Raw genomic sequence first — 19,762 nt, forward strand, 5'->3', positions numbered from 1 at the left:
AAAAAAGAAGACTGCCATGATTATTGTTAAAGTTAGCATTTTAAAACCAAGATTTTTTAGTTTAATGACCCCTTACACCATGTAAGATAAGCTATTCTTCCAAGGACCTATTTTATTGATTGTACTACATCTGCAGGTCCATTTGTACAATGACAGACTAGCACAATGGCATTCAGTGGAAGAAACTCTTTTGAAAACATCTGCAAGAAAGGCTGGGATTCTTGATTTACTAAGGTTTCAAGCAGGAGGCATGAGCTATGGAAACTCAGTGTACGCGGGAGGTTGAAACTTTCTTAACTACTTTTGTAACAGAAAGATACTGAGGACACGTCACTCGGTGTAGCTGATTAACGGTTTGTTTGGGGAGGAAAAGAGAAGCACACAAAGAAACAGTCACCATAAAAAAAAGATTGAAACATCGCTGAACTGAAAAGGTTTATATTCAAACATAGTTCCTGATGTGCACTTTGCCCTGCTTCTGCTTTTACCTCTAACTAAAATAAGTCATTTTCCCAGCCAGTCAACCCAACTGTTGCACATTACTCCCTTAATGCCAGAGCTCAGTGTTATTACTGTATGGGATCGCTTCATCCTGTGCCCTATATCCAACATGTTTCTTTGTCAAAAGGGACTCCCTGTGTCCTCATAAAATCTATTTTACAAGAAAAGAAGAATCAAAAATACAGCTGAGCCTGAAAGTTTTTAATGTGACTTTTTTAAACATGTGAAACATTTTGCATTTGTTGAGGGCGATTCTCAGCTATAGACGTGGACTATTAATGTCTCTGTGCAAAACTAAAGAAAATGTAAGTTATAAACATTTTGTTGCATTCTATTACCTCCACCAATGAGGTTATGTTTTACCCAGAGTTTATTTGTTTGTCCGTTTTGTGCTCAAGATAAGTCAAAAAGTTATGGACTGATTTTCATGAAGTTTTTAAAAGTTGTTGGAAATATGAAAAGGAAGATCTGCTGTAATTCTGGTGGTGATCTGGGTCACCATTTGGATCCAGGAACTTTTTAAAGGCCTTGGCGGAGGTTTGTGCTCTCTAAGTGCTTTTCTAGTATCTTCTATTTTTCTTTTTCTTTTTTTTTTTTTTTTTAGCCCATCTGTGCACTTGCGGGCTTACCATTCCCAAAACAAACAAACTTTGCTTTATAATACGGCAGAGTCACCGCACAGCACTACAGTGAAGTCAAGCAGTCCACAAACCGAAAAGAAGGACTCCTACGGTGGTTTCATCCAAGTGAGAAACCCTGCTGTAGGAGCAGCAGAGATGGGCTTCACTGCTGTCAGGTTTCAAGTTCATGTAACTTTGAAAATATAATATGTTCCTTTGGGAATGGAAAGCAAACAGTAGAGATGAATTCTTCAAATATTCACAGTGGGAGAAAAAAGTCAAATATATTCATGGGTGTGTCCATAGACTGCAAGTAAGTATCTCACACTTTGGCATTTGAATGCTGATAACACATTGAATTAAAAATAAATGAATAAATAATGCTCACTAGTTTGTTTTATGGTAAATGTACAGGAAGCAAGCAAGAATGTGCAGCTTATCCAATAACTAAAGAAAGTTATAAAATATATGTTGCTATTTTTTTTTTTTTAGTTTAGTTCTGGTTTAGTTGATTTCTGTTAAAATGTCAAGCTTCTGTTTCACAAAAACAGTGATTTGCTGCTGGCTGCCTGACTGTGGAGTGCTCTGACAGAAGCTCTGAGGAGCAAAAAATGGAGCAGAAGCCTGCAGAGCGCTGCATTTTAAGCACACTGTAAACTTTACACGCGGCATGCTTTTTATTCTTGAATGTAAACATTCCACTTAATGAATTCTAAACATCCTGGTTTACTCCCATGATCTATTTTTGCAATGACTGTAACCGCAGGTGCAGCCACGTGCAGCTTGGAAGAGAGGTTGAATACATTATTAGTAAGAGGATCACAGAATCAGCAGATGGAGTCAGTCCGAGCTTCAGTAATGACCAGTCACATGTGCGTCCCTCTTCCCTTTCAAAAGGAGACGCAAATCAGCAGTTGGTAGAAAGGCCGACGTCTGCAATATACATAAATACTTGCATAATTACTGTCTTAATTTGACCAAAGCAGGAAGAACAATAGATGCTGCTATCTGCGTGCAACTGTGTTTTATGTGTGCACAAGAATAACCTGACCTATGCTGCCTTAAGTCTGTTTTTTAAAATGGATTGGGTTAGGTTATACATGGATCATTTTGGTCCAAAATCAATGGTGGGGACATGGAGATGACGAACAGACTTGTGTTAAACCAGTGGAACCTTGTCCCTCATCCTGCAGGTTTTCTATGTTTCCTTGTTCCAAAACACCAAATGCAAAAGAATGAATCACTGTGCAGAACCTTAAAAGGCTCTTGGATCTATTGGATTGGAATCAGGTGTGCTGGAGCAAGAAGGCATGGAAATCCTGCAGGACTACAACACTGAAGGATGAGGGTTCCCCACCACTGTGTTGTCAAAGGTTGAATCTGCACAGGAGTCTAAAAGACTTCTTGAACTTTTAACTTCAGCTGGTCACAGACATTCTGAGCATCATGCAACACAAAATAAAAACTAAAAAAATTTATTTTGAAGTTTTCATTAAAATATCTTTTTTTTTTTTTTTTTTTTTTTTTTTTTAATTTATTAAAATATATCTAAAGATCTTGCTTTTACATTTATTGTTGGTAAAATTTGATTTGGAATGTTAAAAAAATAGCATATTTGTCAACTGCAGTCCTAAGTAGTGATTACACTGACACATTACAAGCTGCTATTTTGCCACCCTTGCAAACTCCACACAGCCACAGCAATGATGAAAGATATTTCATTCCAGGCGCAGAGTGATGGCTACAGGTGTCATCAATAAATTGGAAGGAGAGCATTTAACATCCTGCAAGTTGCTGTAAGCAGCCCACTCATCAACTCCTCTATTAGATGGGAGAGAGACCTTAGCACACCATAGATGTGTGCAAGTATGGCATATACAGGAATGTATGTGTATTTTTTTTATGCATAAGCAGCAAATAAATTAAATTGTGTGAGATGGAAGTGTTTGTTCTCTTCATACACATATGCATACATAAACATACACACACACACACACACACATATATATATATATATATATATATATATATATATATATATATATATATATATATATATATATATATATATATATATATATATATATATAAGCAATTAGGCAATAAAAAAAACTAAGGAGAGCAGACAATTCCTTGACTTTATGACTCTGTCCATGGTGCTGAACCCTTGAGCTCGTGGGTTGTTCAGTTTGACTGCTGAGTTCTTTCATTTGAAATGTGAGCTGCTTTCAGGTGTCCATGATTAAAATAGTTCACTGTAAGGCATTGTGAGAATTTTTAAATGAAATGCACCAGAAGTTTAAGTGGCAATGAATTATATATCAATTAACAGTTAAATGTTCCCTTAGGTGTCAAGTCATACTCTAACTGCAAAAAGAAAAGGTTTATTATGGTCTAATTTGGAAATAACTTGCAAAAGTTTAATTCAGTCATCTATATCTTCACTTTGTGGTAAAAGGCTAAGTTTACTAACAGAGCAAAACTCAAAGTATGAGGTGTTCTTGCTTTAAATCTACGTTTGTATTATCAACTTGGTGTGTTTGGTTTGGTGTGTTGCAGCCAATGACATGGTAATAAGTTGAAACAACATTTTCACCAAAAATGAATCCTGAACAGGAGTTATTGTTTGCTAAACATTTGATTCAGCGATATAAAAGTGATAAAGTACATTATTTAAGATGAACTGTATTTGAATTTTCACTCTAATCCCTAACTCCACCAGTACGACACAGGGCTACACTTTATAGCCCACTGTTAGGTGCACTCATTGTGTTGCCAATTTGACCACAAAGCTGGCATTTCTCTCCACGTTACTGATTATGTGACCACCCGCTGTTACCATAACAACCACGAACACACACACATTTGGAACGATGTGTTGTTCCAAATCCAATCTGAGCTTGTGTGAAAGTATTTTATTTCTTATTTTGTATTTTTTTTCCTTTTGTTGCATATCTTTTCATTAAATAATGCATGGAAGGGTTATAGGTTTTTCTTTTTTTTTTTTTTTTTTTTTTCTTAACCTGCTTTGAGGTTTGTGTCACTTGTGCCATTTTGAACTCCTAGTGACCATCGATGCTCACTACTTGTCAAGATGCATTGTGGTTAATTTTGAGTGCACTACTTTTTTCCCCTCTACACATTCAAATACCTCTAGAAAATGGCATTACCACTATAAAGAGCACTATGTGAGAAATAGTGTAGACATTTGGACACACACACAGTTTATGTTGCAAAGCATTCTGAGTAATAAGCGTAATGGTTGCTATGGTCTTGGTCCCATCTAGCTGTATACTGTCTAAGTATTTTATTAAGTCGTTTTCCACTGACAGAAAGAATTAGATGAAGGAATATGTTTCTCTAATTTTACACTTTTCCTTTTTTCTGTAGTAACTTTAAACACACAGTACCACATAATCAAGTTTGCTTACACTGTCGCCCGATGGAAGTCAAGATTTGATCCGTTGGTTTTCCTTAAATAAGCTGTTTATTATAAATTGGCTCAAATTGACACATCTGTAAAGTGGCCTGAGATGACATTGTTGTGAAATGGAGCTATACATATAAAACTGAATTAAATTAAATTGTTTCTTAAAAGGAACGGGGTAGTAATGGAAAATGGTTGTCTGTTTGAAATAATATATTATAATCATATAATAATTATAATATTTGGTCATGTTGACTTAACAGTAAACAGACTTTATCTATTATTTTAGTTTTTTTGGAAACATAAATACATTTACTCCCCAGTGTTTTCTTACTCAAGGGTCAGCCCACACAGTAAATCCCTCAGGCAGCTGAGTTTACCATTCATATAACAAACAACTCACATTTTACAGATACAAAATAAATATAAATCTTTTTCATCTGAATACTTCATAAAATCTTTCCATTTTTCATTAAACTTTAAACCTAAAACACATAGACAGCCTTTGGTTTAATTTTGCAGGACAGTATCGGTATCGAAGCTCACGGTCTCCTGACTGAGCTGGTCTCTGAGAGGCTTTGTGGGAATAATGAGGACAGGAGGAGCATGACTGCCATCCTCCAGCAACCACAACAGGATCAATGCTGATGTTAGTGAGGAGACCTACTTCACCATGTTACATAATTATCCATCACCATGGACAGACACAAACACAACGACGCAAGCACATGTAGAACACAGTGCCATGCAGAACTTTTTAGATTTCCAGATGAGTGATGCAACTTCACATTCAGCTGAAGGAACTTTAAGCATTTCACAGACTCGACTAATGATCTCTTTTTGCACTATAGAGGAAGAATTTTTTCAGTGTGTCTGCTGCTGTTAACATTAAAATAGAGCCAGGGCACAACCATTTCAAACTGCGCTTGAAGATATGATTTCATAATACGATTTTTGCAAAGATCTAAAAGATGATTTATGTGTCAGTTGGTTTATAATTTATTGCCAGTTGATATTCTGCTTTGTTTGTTACAACTGTTTGCCGATTGTCTCAGCAAATCTGGTTAAGGTAAGACAATTCTCCGCTGCATCACAATGCAAGTACTCAAACAAATTAGTGGCTTTCAAATCTACAATGTCTGCACCACGCGCATATGTGGAAGTAGCTACCCATTTACTGAAAGAAATAAATGAATCGTTTAAGTGAGTTTTGATTAAAATGTGTTTATCCAACATCTTGTGTTGTGTCCAATTCATACAGAAAACAATTATTTATCACATTATCTGAACATTTTCAGAGATGAATGATTTTCCCTGCACAGACTTACAATGTTGGTACAACACTTCTAGATTAAACTCATTTAGATTTCTTACTTGGTGGCATGAAAGGCTGAATTTTTATTATTAGATCTGGCTTGGCAGAATGTGAAGAAGCAGCCGACCGCAGAAATGCCAAATAAACTTTAAAATCAACAAATTAGGATGATGTCCCATCCTTTTTTTTTTTTTTATATTTATTTTACTTTTGTTCTACCTTTATTCATACCATATAAGTTGAAAATGAAAGTACACAGCTTAATGTTTGCAGATTTATTGAACATCTTCCACATTCTTAAGTCGTGCCTTCAACACAAAATTGTCGCTCTCCTCCTCTGTTCCTCCATTGCGTATTCTGCGCACGAGCAGGCTTCGCTCTGTTCTCCTTGGCTACCTATGAAGGCAAATCCAGAAGGGGAATGCCGTTGGGTATACCATGCCTGCTTAAAAGCCTTCCAATGGGATGATGCCTCAGGCCCTTCTCTGCCTCTCAGCAACACAGTCCAGTGGATGCACTAGTCATCTCTCATGTACAGTAAAAAAAATTCCACATCTCTACCAAGGCCACTGAATAATGTGGATGAGCTGTAGCCCAGAGAAACATACTGATACTGCCTGCAGTGGCTGTATTGAATGAATATAGGCTGAGATGGACGGCATACAGATCGCAATGCAATATGATTCTGTAAAAAAAGTGGTATTGGGAGGCCCAGAAGGAGGATCATGACATGGAGTAGAACAGAAAGGCAAAAGGTCAAAGGTAGCTTAGGATGTACAAACTAGATAAAGAAAGACAGATGAGCAAAGGAATATCAGATAAATCGACACAGAAAGAATCCTGTGAGGCAAGAACAGAAAGGAAAAAGTACTCTTACCATTGGAGCAGCCCTTGAAGCGAGCCCCTCGGACTGGTGCACGTTGTAAGTCAGCCTTGACTCGCGCCTTTAGACCCACATTCTCCTTCTGCATGGCATTAAGAGCATCACTAACCGAGTTGACTACTTTCACCATGTTGATCTGGCTGTCTGACAGCAGCTGCAGTGCACACAAAGGAAAGAAAGAGAGAAAAAACACAACTTTACAGTTAATGGTTATTAATGATCAGATAACACCAAGTTCTCTTTACAGCGTTTCAAACTATTTAGCAAAATGGATTTTATTACCTTCAAGACAGTCTGTGTTTTCTGTTCATTTCCCTGCATTACACACATTAACTGTCAGACACGTGAAGTTAAACTGAGTTACGATTCCTTAGAAATTCAATTCTTAGGAAGTTCATGATGTAAAAATGAAATGAAAACAATCTTTGAATATCTTAAGGGCTAGAATTCCTCCTGCAACAACCAGTTAAGTCCCCATGAAATCATACTTCTTGGAGGTATTTTAGTATTGTGTGTGTATTCTAAACACAGTAAAGAAAAAGAAAGAAAAAAAGGGAATTGTGGGTGCCCTTAATGATATTTTAGCATTTGTAATTTTCTATAAAAAATAAAAATGGTGGTGACTCATGCTTCAGCTGGGGGTGGACATTTATTTTGAGTCCAGTAAAATAACCAAATGCTCTCTGGAATTCAGAAACTTTAGTGAACTAAGTGGAAAACAGTGGTTGGCTCCTGCCAAGGTCAGTGGGGGTGATAAATTAAATGGAGTCCTTTCACTTGAGAACTTTCGTTTTTATAGAAAACACAAAAATAAATAGCATAATCCTCAATTTAACCAGGCATTTGCAAAATAGTGTAAATTATAATAACTTTTTCTAGTAGCTTTCTTTGTCAGTGGATTAATTAGAAATATTTATTCACAGCGAATATCATTAGCAACACAGGGTATAATGGACACTACATTTAACTTATTCATCGATATCCTGCAGGTTTTTGCTGTCTCCATGCTTCAACACACTTCACCGAAAGAAATGAATGGATTGACAAGATGTTGTTGGATCCATTTGATTTGAATCAGGTGTGTAAGAGCAGGGAAACAACAAAAACCTGCAGCATGCTGGCCTTCGAGGACTGGAGTTTGACACCCCTGATCTACAGCATCATACATTTGTTTAAAAGACATGTCTGGCGCCTATTTGAAAGAAAATATTTAAGAGAGTAGCATTGCAGAGGAAATCTGATCATACCTGTTCAAATTATTCATAAATTCAGGTGTAAAGGGGTTAAAATTGCAAATTAGACAGATGGTCTTGATGGTTCTACTTGGTGGGATTCCTTAAGTTTATCTTATCTCATCTTATATTTTATGCTTTACCTTCTGTATAGGACCCAAGTCAATTATTATTATTACATTAATAATATTAATAATAATAACATTAATAATCTTCATACTAATACAAGAACAGCATTTATGTGAATCAGGCTAAATGAGTCATTAATGTGCTTACTCATACTGTATACAACCACAGTCTGAGTATAACCCTTTCAGAACATTTAGATGAACACAGGTGCAAAGACTGCTCCAAGCAGCAAAGATACATGGTACCTCATTCCATAATGCACTCTGGTGAATGTAGTGAAACACAAAGAGCTATGTGGGAAGGCTGTTGATGAATGTGTGTGCTAGGACTAGCAAAGAGCAGAGTAACCTCTCTGATCCGCCATGGTCACTCCCTTCCTGCAGCTCTTTATGCGTTGTTCATTACAGAAAGGTCGTTTTCACATTTCGCCCTAGTTGGCCAGAGTCTATGTATGATGTTGATCCCCACATGTATACATACAATATACCTTTGCAGATATGAAAAAAGGATTATTGTATTTTCTTCCCCTTGTAAGATATGCATAATCCCCTTTCAATACTCTTCTTTCATCATTCCTCTCTCTCTCATTGACATGCAAACGTGCCCCCCACACAAAAACCTGCAGTGTTCAAAGTCATACAAACTACACAGGGTTCAGTTTCTTCTAAGAAAGTATATCCGTGCAGCTATACGCAGGTGTTAAAACTGCATTAGACAAATACCCCAGTGGCCATTCCCTGGCCTCAATACCTATGCAATACACTGCAAAGGCACAGAAAGCTACACTGAAATAATATTACAGTGGAGCTGTGACTTAAACTCACATACAGACAGGAGAAAGGAACCTTCATGCACATGTCCTCATGCAAATGGGAAGAAAACTACAGATACTCATGCATATATTTCAGAAATGATCCCTGTCTGCTCAGAAACTCAGCATGATTTTCTATATGTTGCTTGTGTTTGCACAGTTTCAGGAGCATTCTTTAAAATGTTTCTTGTGTGTTTATGTTTTAGGTAAGTATCGAGTTTCTGTTTATGTCTATTTTCAAAGCAGGCTTGTCTGTAGCCTTAATGGTTAGCCTTGATAGACACATCAATTAGGATCATCATGTAATTAGATCTCATTAGGAACCCTCTGCATTGGCTTACAAAATCCATTACACCTCAGCACTTAACACGAGGAGCCTATTTTTTGTGTGTCAGGGTTTAAATAAAAGCTAATTTGCACGTCTGTGACAAAAACATGAAAGGTGTTAGACTCAAAACTGTAGTGGGCTGAACTCAACTGAAAAGAGATGAGTTGTTAAAGAAGGTAAATTGAGTTTATTTTCAACTTGTAATGTAACTGCATTACAAATGACTTTTTAAAAAAAGGGTTTGCTTATTGGTCTAAATCAGATGTGATATGGCGAGGAGACACACAGAGTGAAGCTGCAAGGCTGGCATGAGCAGGTATGAAATGTCATCCAGTCACCATCTGCCTAATATGACATCTTCACTTCACAAACAGTGGCTGGCCAGTCATGCAAATCGAAATGCGCCCGACTTTTCCCATTTGACTGGTGCAGCCCTTGAAAGCTGACAATAATTTCAAACCTCAACCATATCCTTGCTATAGCACAAATTCAGTCATAAATCCAAAGAATAAATTTGTTACACTTCTGTGGTGTCCTAAACTCCTACTGTGCTTTGAAAGTGCTGCTTAACATTCAATTAACTATGTTTTGCTGTTCATTGAAATAAATTATATGGTCCTTAATCCTTCTAAAAAACTAAAGAAAAGAAAGAAAGAAAGCCAGTGATGGCATTTATAATGTTTTTCATGGCTTCATGTTTACAGAATAGACCATCCTACCTCTCCTAATTATACTGAGACCATAACTGTTTATCATTCTGCACACAGGAGCTGTTTAGATCTGCTAAAGAACTAATTTGAGAATACCTTTGTTTTAGATATGGGATTAAATCTTGTGAGGCCCATCTAATGCAACAAAGCACTAAAACTATAGTGAATGTGGTTGGGGGTAAGCGTCGTTTATATGTTTTGAAAGCTTAATAGGTTAAAATAAATGAAAATAATTAGAACAGTATCAATTATCAAAATATATGAGCTGCATTAACCTGTATTATTATACAGTAACTAAATAATTATAACACATTTTCCCATCTAAACTAGCACTCATTAAGTGCCGTTGAGAGTGCATAGACCTGGTTTCACATAAAATATTAAGAAATTGCTTAGATGAGCTTTAAGAGGAAATTTAATTCAAAGGTTTTATGTTGCCTTGTTTGCAAGTTGTTACTGGTGATGTTCATTTTAACAACAGTCAAATCAAGAATGTGGACAATGTCCAAGTTGTCCATCCCTTGTTTATATCCTTCTTTATGGTGAAATGATGGGTGTGGGGGAGCTGAAATCCCCTTTACTAACATTTGGCAAGAGGCACATTGGATAAGTCCATTGCCAGTTAAAAAGAGAAAAAGAAAAGAAAAACAGGCAAGTGTGTATGCTTGTATCAAATCTGCATCACCAATTCAAGTCATGTGCAAGACTATGAGAGGTAACTTAGAAATAAAATCCCTGCAAGTGGAAGGAAAGCTTGCAAGCTCCTCCGCTTGGGTTGAACCGGGAGCAACACTAACCTCTGCATCACTGCCTTGTGCAAAATCCTGTGTTAAGCTAGTTTAGGTTAACAGGGTGGAGTTTTCACATTTTCCACGTGAAGCACATGCAGTTCAGCTTTGCTTCAATTGACTCAATAAGTGCTCGCTGTATTAAAGTGGTGCACAAATGTTAGGTCAGGCTCTGCCTGATTTACTCTATCCATCTGATTAAACAGTCAGACACCCTGCACATAAAGGCCTCTGAAGCAAACAATGAATAAAAGATTATCCTCGATGATGGACGTAACCTTCATACTGAATGAGACGGTTTTCATCGCAAAGCTGCTTCATTTCACACAAAGTCTCTGATCTCTGGACAGGCTTTTGATTTTTAGCCATGTGTGGCTTATAGTCAGGGAGAGATACACAAACACAAGCAGAACAATAAAAACATCATTAATGAAATAAGAAAAAAGGAAAAAAAAATGCTTTTAATGGTCTCACTTAGACGACGTCTCCAAAAGCACTGCGCTACTTCCTCAGTCACGGCGTAAACATATATGATTGTACTATATGATGTTGCACAACTCCCATTTCATCTTCAAATGGTCTCCTTTCTGAAAATTTAGATTGCTCTGAATCATACAATGATTTTTCAAAGGTTTCATTCGAAAGACTAATAAGAAGTAAAGAAAGATAGCTTATAGTTGTTGCCATGGTTTTTTTTCCTAAACTTGCTAATGGCACATTTCAAATATATTCAATACTTCTGTGCAAAAACAATTATTTAATTTATTTACATTTTCCAATTTGTAATAAACTTTTGGACCCACTAAATCCTGATATTGTTCATGCCTTTGAAGCAGTAAGCTTTATCTTTGAAGTAACCCTTTTACATTTCCTGGTTTTTCTGGGGTTTTGAAGTGTTTGAATCATATCTGGTTAACACACTGCAGCAGTCAGAGTTTCACTTTCTCAAGCACAGAAAGGAATTATGTTGGGAGTGAAAAGCTTAAAGCTATATGGTTTTATACAGTAGCAGCGGTTTGCCCCCGGATCTTGAGCAGAGGTTGCTGGTGTCACTTGTTAAAATCATTATTATTCCCGGGTCACATAATTCAGTTTAAACTGTGACCTGCAGTTCAAGGAAACCAGTTAGTCATGCTCCTCCTTGTGGCCTTTACCCCATTGTGGTCTCTTTGCAGTCAGATTCGGTGCATTGATGAGCAAGACTGTGGAATATGAGAACTCCATTTTTGTGACATTGTTTTAGTTATTTATTCATTTTTTATCCTAAAGCATTGCACGAGATCTGGTTGTAATCTAAACTTCAAAAATGTTTAATTTAATTTAATTTCATTTCATTTCATAAAGGATGCTTTAATTCACACCGATAAAAAATTTTAACTCTAAGATTAAGTGACTGACAGAGGTGACCAATGAGCTTACGAATGTACAACTGCATTTCCGGATATTTAATATTCACACAGCTGTTGAGCACTTTTTGTGTAGCCTTTTGGGTAAGTTTAAAATATGAAAAGAGGCCAGCCAAAAAATCCAAAAGGAGCATCTGCAGTGTGTACGATTTAAAAGAAAAAAATTGTTTTAAAATATTTTTCGGCAGAGCCTGATATCATCACAAAAAACCAGTAATAGTGTTAAAAGGGCTCTTCAAATTGCTGATAGGCCATTAATGTTGGACAGACTAGGGGTGTTTTTATTAAAGTCAAAGTACCAAAATTACACAAATAAGAGCATCCAGAGGAAGGGAAAAAAAAAAATCTTAAAAATGTTTTATTTATTTCTCCAACACAAAAGTAAGATGTGTGAAAGCAAAATGAGTCTGTGGCTTTTTTCTCCACTTTTCTTATATTTTCCTCCCAAAGTGAAAAAGGCTGAAAGGCTAAATTTTTATTCAAAAAGCGATGTGACAAAGCTATGGAATCATTCTCAGATCTCCCAAATTTTTGCAGCTTTTTGATCTTTTACACATAAATCAGAGAGCTCTCCTTACAAACTCAATGCGTTCTACGTTTCAGAGGGCGTGAGGGCGGTAACCCTTCTAACTGATTTGATTGGGCGTATTTTCACCCAATCAGACTGCAGACATCGCCAATGTAATTTGTTTGTTTTCAGAGGGTTTTTTTTTTTTGTGGTTATTGTATTCATTATATTTTTAACATACAGTACTATCAATATTGCTGGGACATTACATGCAACCACATGGCACACCTTACTGGTGAGATTTAACAAGGCCATACATCTTCATTATTCCACATTACAAATGCAAATTGCAATGAAAGGTACCAGTTAGAAATAACATAACATAACATAACATAACATAACATAACATAACATAACATAACATAACATAACATAACATAACATAACATAACATAACATAACATAACATATTAACATATTACTGACTATTGTTTCTGATATTCAATAAATGCTCACTGCTTGGTATGAATATTCACCAAAAATGTATGAAATTATTTTGCTGGTTGCAGCTGGTTTGCTGGTTACTTAAATCATCCATTCATCCATCCTTCCATTTTTTTTAACGGCTTAGTCCAATTCAGGCTCACAGGAAGCTGAAGCCTATACCAGTTATCATTGGGCAAGAGGGAGGGTACAACCTGGACAGGTCGCCAGTTCGTCACAGAGAGACAAAAAACCATTCATGCCCACATTGACTCCCATAGGGACAATTTTGAGAAACCGATTAACCTAACATGCATGTCTTGGGATGGTGGGAGGAAGCCGGAGTACTCGGAGAGGACTCATTTAAATCAACACGAACATAATAATGCATTTGATGACAACATGCGTGTGTTTAGTATGTTTATTTACTATTCACCGTCATTATTCGATCACTGCTCTGTTGTAATATCTGACAGCACTGGGTTTGTTGGGAGCGATTGAAGGCTTCATGGCCAACCTGACCGCTCTTACGGCAAAGTCAACACAACTCTGACTTTATTGACGGCTCTGGATGACGTAATAACTACACCTCGGTATTGTTTTCATATTCTAAACTGCAATAAAGTTTTACCAAGATGTTAAAAAAAAATCCCCGTGCTGTCAGTGGATTTGAGCTGATAATCCGTCCAATGAAATCAATCCGAAGAGTCACCACCCACAGCTGACAATTACACCTACTAAACAGAGAGAGGGAGCAGAATTTCCAGATGAGTGTGTGTGTGTGTGTATGTGTGTGTGCTGCTTTCATGGACCTGTGAGTAATTAAAATACCTGCGATAAGAGCATTGAGCTCTCTTGATTAATAAATGAGCTCTTATAACTGATGAATATGCTTCTCTCTGTATTTGGCAGAGATGTAACGCCACACACAAATAACTACTTTTTTTCTCCTTAATATATATATATATATATATATATATATATATATATATATGTATATATTTTTTTTGTTTTGTTTTGTTTTTTAAACCCAATTTGAACTTTTCTCCAACAAACATTTTTTCCAATAATTCAATTTTTCCAGTAATAATAATGTAAAATAACAATTCTAGAAATAAAATAAAAAAAATTCTAAAAAAAAAAAAAAAAAAAAAAAAAAAAAAGAAGTGATTTAATGGCAAACGCAGTGCAATAAAGTTGCTATTTTAGTTCAATATGAAAATAAACTTCTACATTCTAAAATGTGCCCCCAGCTATCACCATAGTTGTCTATCCAGAAGACGTCTGTGTTTTACCTTTCAAAGTACTCGCTGTCTGAGAACTCATGAAGCTGAGCCTCCTTCCTGCCTGCTGTGACTATAGTTATGGGGATTATGGAAGCAAAAGTGTGCTTAAGCAAAACACAAATAAAATGCAAACAGTTGTTACAACATCATCTTTTAGAATCAAATCGAATGAATACTTACCATGAAAATGTCTCAGTTTTAACATCTGATATGTTTATGTTCTGCTGGGATTAAAATGTGGGTTGATAAGATTTAGAAATCTTGATATTTACAGTTTTCACAGCATCCTAACTTCTTTTGGAATCAGGGTTGTATTTCCAAAAGTTTATTCTACTGTACATATAATATCGAACTGAAGTCTGCACAAGTCTTTCAGAAAGGACAGAAATGTTTAAGTAAAATGTGATAAAAACCGAGACCTCGGGATGGGGGGCCAGATACTGCCGACAATTAAAGGTAAATCTCCAAAACCAGGAGAGTCCAACTAGACAGGTATAATGGCTACATGGTGGTGTAGTGGTTAGCACATGCAGATCACCAGTTCAAACTTCAGCTGAGGAGGGGGGGTTTCATGTTCTCCAGCTTACTCCCACAGTCCACATCTAAGGTTAATTGATTACATTAAATCTCCCTAAGTGTGAATGGTTGTCTGTCTCCCTGTGTTGGGGCAGTAATGGACTGGCGAATTGTCCATGGTGGATCCTGCCTCTTGCCTGTAAATTGCAGAGATAGGCTTCCACTCCCCGATGACCCTGAACTGGAATAAGTGTTATAGAAAACAAACAAATATAATAAAGTTTTGCAATACATTAACATATCAGGCATGACTCCTGTTGCTAACGTTGTGTCTCACTCTAGTTCTTCTGGCTAATTTTAGGACAAATATATGAGAAGTCAGCCTATTTGAGACGATATTCAAACTAAAATGAGGCCCATTTTCTTTTTCTCCTGAGCTTTAAAAGAGACAACGGGTTCACTTTTACTGTTAAATTTCACAAGAAGGAAGAGGAAACACAGAGCCAGTTTGGCTCATATGAATAAACAAGACAATCAACAAGGTGTATGAATGCAATGCAACTTAATCAGCTTGCAAAGTTAGATGTTTATTGATTTGGGGAGAAATAATATCAATTCAAATGGAAACAAGCTCTGGATTACAACGTTGTGCTTGTTCTTGTCCATTATTCTAAAAGGTGACCTGAGGCTGGGAGTATTTAGTCAAATGTAAATAATCAGGCTACGGAGCTCTGTTCTATTTCAGACTGCAAGCTCTCACTGTGTAAAAAGAATATGTCAGTTTTGAATAATCAAAGCAGATTGGTTTTAAATCAGATCTGCAATCAGTCTCCTATACATCACCTCAGGGGAATGTGTGTATTTTTTTTTTTTTGTGTGTATTTTTTTTAGATGCTGGGTGCACACAAACACCATCGCCAACACTGGCACAGTCAGCTCTGTGTCATCCTATAAATCAGAAGTCCAGGCCACAGGTGGCTCATAGATCATACAGTCACACCGTGGTGTCAGGCAGAAACAGCGGATGTGCGCACCACATGCCTTGCCACCACAGAGGAAATCAATCACCTGGAGTATACCTGCTGGTACCACCTCCACTTACCCAGCCCACTGCTGCATGCCACCTACACTACACCACGCATTAGGAGTAGAAGAAGAAGAGACCACTTGCTGTTTTCACTGTGCAGCCTCTAAACACACATGGTTACTTACCCGACAGAGGCAGAGCAGCCCCACCAAGCTTGTGTTTGAGTGATTTCTAAAGACTGAACAACAAGCTTTAGAAGTCTGGCTCTAAGAAACAACTGGCAGAAGAATTAATTCAGTTGTTTCAGCTTTTAGGCTGAATGAAAGCAATGTGATCTGTTCACTGCTGAACAGAAAGACTGAGCCTGGTGAGAGCAAATTAAAAGATGATGCAGTGGGAAGATTATAGGAAACCTCCTCGTTTATGAAATGCATCATCAATAGATCAATGGACAGTGTGAAACTAAAAGGAGTTTAATTATGTTTTCTTTCAATGTTGATCCTGTTTTCTGAATCGTGCTGAATAAATGTAGAAGTTGTAGTTTTTCCTCAATCATGATTGGCATTTCTTTCCCTGTGACACAAGATGGAGTGAGTTATACTCAGTGTAACTTGAGCTGATGGAACATGACCCCTATTTGCACTTTCATTTAGCCATTACATGGCTTTCACAGCGTAAAAAGAAACTGGCATGCATGAGATGGCATTGACTGAGGGAGCGATGTTTTGATTTTGCACTCAGGGAAAAGAAAGGACTAAACCAACAGCAACCTTGCAGGTCCAGTGAGCTGTCACCTTTCTTAAGGCAGCTTTGCAATCAATGCACATTGATAGGAGTTCCGCGATCCATCCCTTAAGCACCCTTGTATAGTGCTTAAAGTCTTGACTTGAAATGTAAGTGTTGCACAGTGGTTAAAATTTAGCTGTTCATACTGATCAGCTGGGATAATATAAAGCAACTGAGATGCAACTCTGTGTTGATTTTATTTCTAATAATAATAATATTCAAATAATAATCAAATGACATTATTATCAAAATATTATTTGTAGTCTTCTTTGTCCCAAAAACAAGCAAATTCACAAATTTAATTTGCATAGTCTTTAATTTGCCTCTACTACATTATGCTGTTAGGAGAATATGCAATTACCTATTATCAGCTTTTTCATCACTTTTAGTTAGTTTTTAAATAGATCATATAAGATGTAGAAAGACAATAGATAAAATGTCATGTTTTGTGTTTTTATCATTTCATTTAAGTTTTAATCCATTGTATTCAACCTTTTATGGCTTTTGACACATTTTCAAATGATCCAAAAAAACAACATAAATTCCAAATAAGAAAATGAGAAATTACATCACAACAACCTCGTTCATGGTGTTTTGTTCTTTTATCTTTTTTCTCTTTTTGCTGCTTATTATCTCTAAAATTCTCAGTTTAAACAGATTCTATGGATATTAAACTTTCATAAGTTGGCTCAACTGGCTCTCTCTTTCCCACAGCTACATCAGTAATATGCTTCTTTCACATTGATGCTTCAGTGTTAATAGTTAATGGTGTCAAATAAAGGAATATATAAGCCAAAAGAAGAAAAGTGGGGGCCTGTACTTCAAAGTAGGTTCAACCTATTTGTGGTATCTTTATAATTATCTGGCCAAACTATCACGATTCTAAGCCCAAGTTTAGCATGTTTTCTTCTAATTTGAATCTTTTTAATTCCTCTTCAGCAGGACATGTCATGCAGGAATGTATCCATCAGTTGCATCTTTACGAGATCTGAATCTTTCTTTTCTAGTCATAAAAGAAAAAAAGATGATGTGGCTGAATTCTATGTTTTATATGTAAAATTCTGTCTTAGTGACCATTCTGACATAAGACGGTTTATATGTCTTCAGATTTATAGTGCTGGTGCGTGTATCTCACCTGTATGAGGCGTCCCTGTTCTGCCTGTAGAGAGTTGAGGTCTTGACCCAGGTTGCCCTGCCCCCTTCGTAGAGATTCAATGTCCATTTTCAGCTGCCCTGCATGAGCTGTAAGCTTGGTCACTTCCTCGCCCAGGTTTGTCAGCAGAACCCGATCCTGGCCTTTCACTGACTTGAGGTCAGAGTCGTGGTCAGTCAGCGAGTGGAGCAGGGAGGCCTGCCCGCCCTCCAGCCGCATGAAGTTACTGTTGTAGTCGGGACAGTTGGGGTCAATGAAGATGTTGATTCGAGAGCCGTCGCCTCTCTCAACAGTGACCAGGGCGTTTGCTTCATCCTGATTGGTGGAAATGTGGGGTAGGCCATCGGACATGGGCGGGGCCTGGTAGTGATTCATGAAGAGGATGGTGCCGGTTACAGTGACGGCTAGCAACACCGCCACGAAGAGCAGGATGGTGCAGAGCAAGTAGCTGCAGCTCATCCTCTGTAAGAGGGGAAAAAGGTGGGAAGAAAGAAGAAAGGAAGAGAAAGTACGTATTAGGATACCAATTACTTCAACGCCAAGAAATACACCAAAGCGCCGTTTTTTTTTTTTTTTTCTTTTGAAATAGGAATTACTTTAATCCATCACAGAGATTTTCAATGTCATTTCAGTCACAGAGTTTTAAGTGATATAACCACATTCCCGCCTTTCAAAATGTGTTTTTAAATGATGCACATGGAGATATAACGCAAATCCCTTCAACTGCCAGGCTTACTGAAAAGAAAAAACTAAGGAATGCAACAACTTCTGCAAAAACACTGCATGACATGCAGTCAAGGAAAACGTGTCTGCGATACAAACGGTCAAAGATGTTTAGGAGATTTGTGTAAATCCATTTCTGGGGCAGCAAAGAAAAACAATAAACACCTGCAAACAGCAAGCAGTTCAACAGCGCCATGGTAAATCCAACAGCTAGTGAGATGCAGATGAATGAGCAGATTGTTGAATCCTCTTAGAAGAAAATTCTAAAAGGGACATCTTCATTAACCAGACAGTTAAGCTTAGTATTTTACGGCCCTTTCCAATTCAGTTCTATTTTTCCACCCAGCTCAGGCAAAATAGTGATGAACAGAGGAAAACTACAAGCTCTCGCTGAGTGATAAACAGTGTGCAGCTCCCCCACATCCAGATCCAAATAAATCACTAATTGATCTTTTACTGTTTCTTGTTCCACACCAAAGGATGTCCTTTTTATGAAAACATGTGGGCAGATGTGCACGAGTGTGTTTGCTCTCTTTTTGCATGTACAAACGAGAGCAAACACATTAATATGTAAACAGTCCGCAAAAGCACACTGAAGCCCATTAATAGGCAGCTGATAGGCTGCCTTAAACAAGAATTTTATTAATCCTTTAAAGTCAAGAAAATCAATTATATTATGCAGGAAGTAGTCTTATCTGTTTTTATTTACCTTTAAGTTTTGAGTTGTAAATATCACTGATAGATGTGCAAGCACAATATAACCCCCATTTTAAAGCCCTCCTTAGTCCAGTTGTGCAGCCTGGATAATGTGCTAAGGTGAGTTCATGTGTGCCTGATGTGATTTTCTTACATGAGCTTTGTTTTGTGTCCTGGGGCTTCATTCACCACCCACATGGGCAGACAAAATACGGGTCTGCAAGAAGTGAACAGCCATTCATGAGTCCCTACTGAATGACTATGCTTTATGAATAAGCTGCAGATTTAAAAGCCAAGCTGGACCCACATTTTGTTTGTATACTATATATCGTATATATATATATATATATATATATATATATATATATATATATATATATATATATATATATATATATATATATATCTTCAGAAGAAGATAATGTTTTTACTAC

At 37.0% G+C, this 19,762-nt stretch overlaps 1 protein-coding gene across 1 annotated transcript in view; it reads right to left on the reverse strand.

Moving 5' to 3' along the window:
* Window positions 1–19,762, reverse strand: part of fibcd1b (fibrinogen C domain containing 1b) — a gene marked incomplete at both ends in the record, with an annotated part of 125,649 nt that overhangs the window by 64,965 nt on the left and 40,922 nt on the right. Inside the window, 2 exons of the mRNA XM_079256931.1 lie at window positions 6,741–6,900; window positions 17,892–18,371. Of these exons, the coding sequence (XP_079113057.1) occupies window positions 6,741–6,900; window positions 17,892–18,371 (640 nt within the window). The remainder of the gene's footprint in view (window positions 1–6,740; window positions 6,901–17,891; window positions 18,372–19,762) is intronic.

This window comes from Telmatherina bonti (genome assembly GCF_933228915.1).
Source record: "Telmatherina bonti genome assembly, chromosome: 17".
Taxonomy (NCBI): domain Eukaryota; kingdom Metazoa; phylum Chordata; class Actinopteri; order Atheriniformes; family Telmatherinidae; genus Telmatherina; species Telmatherina bonti.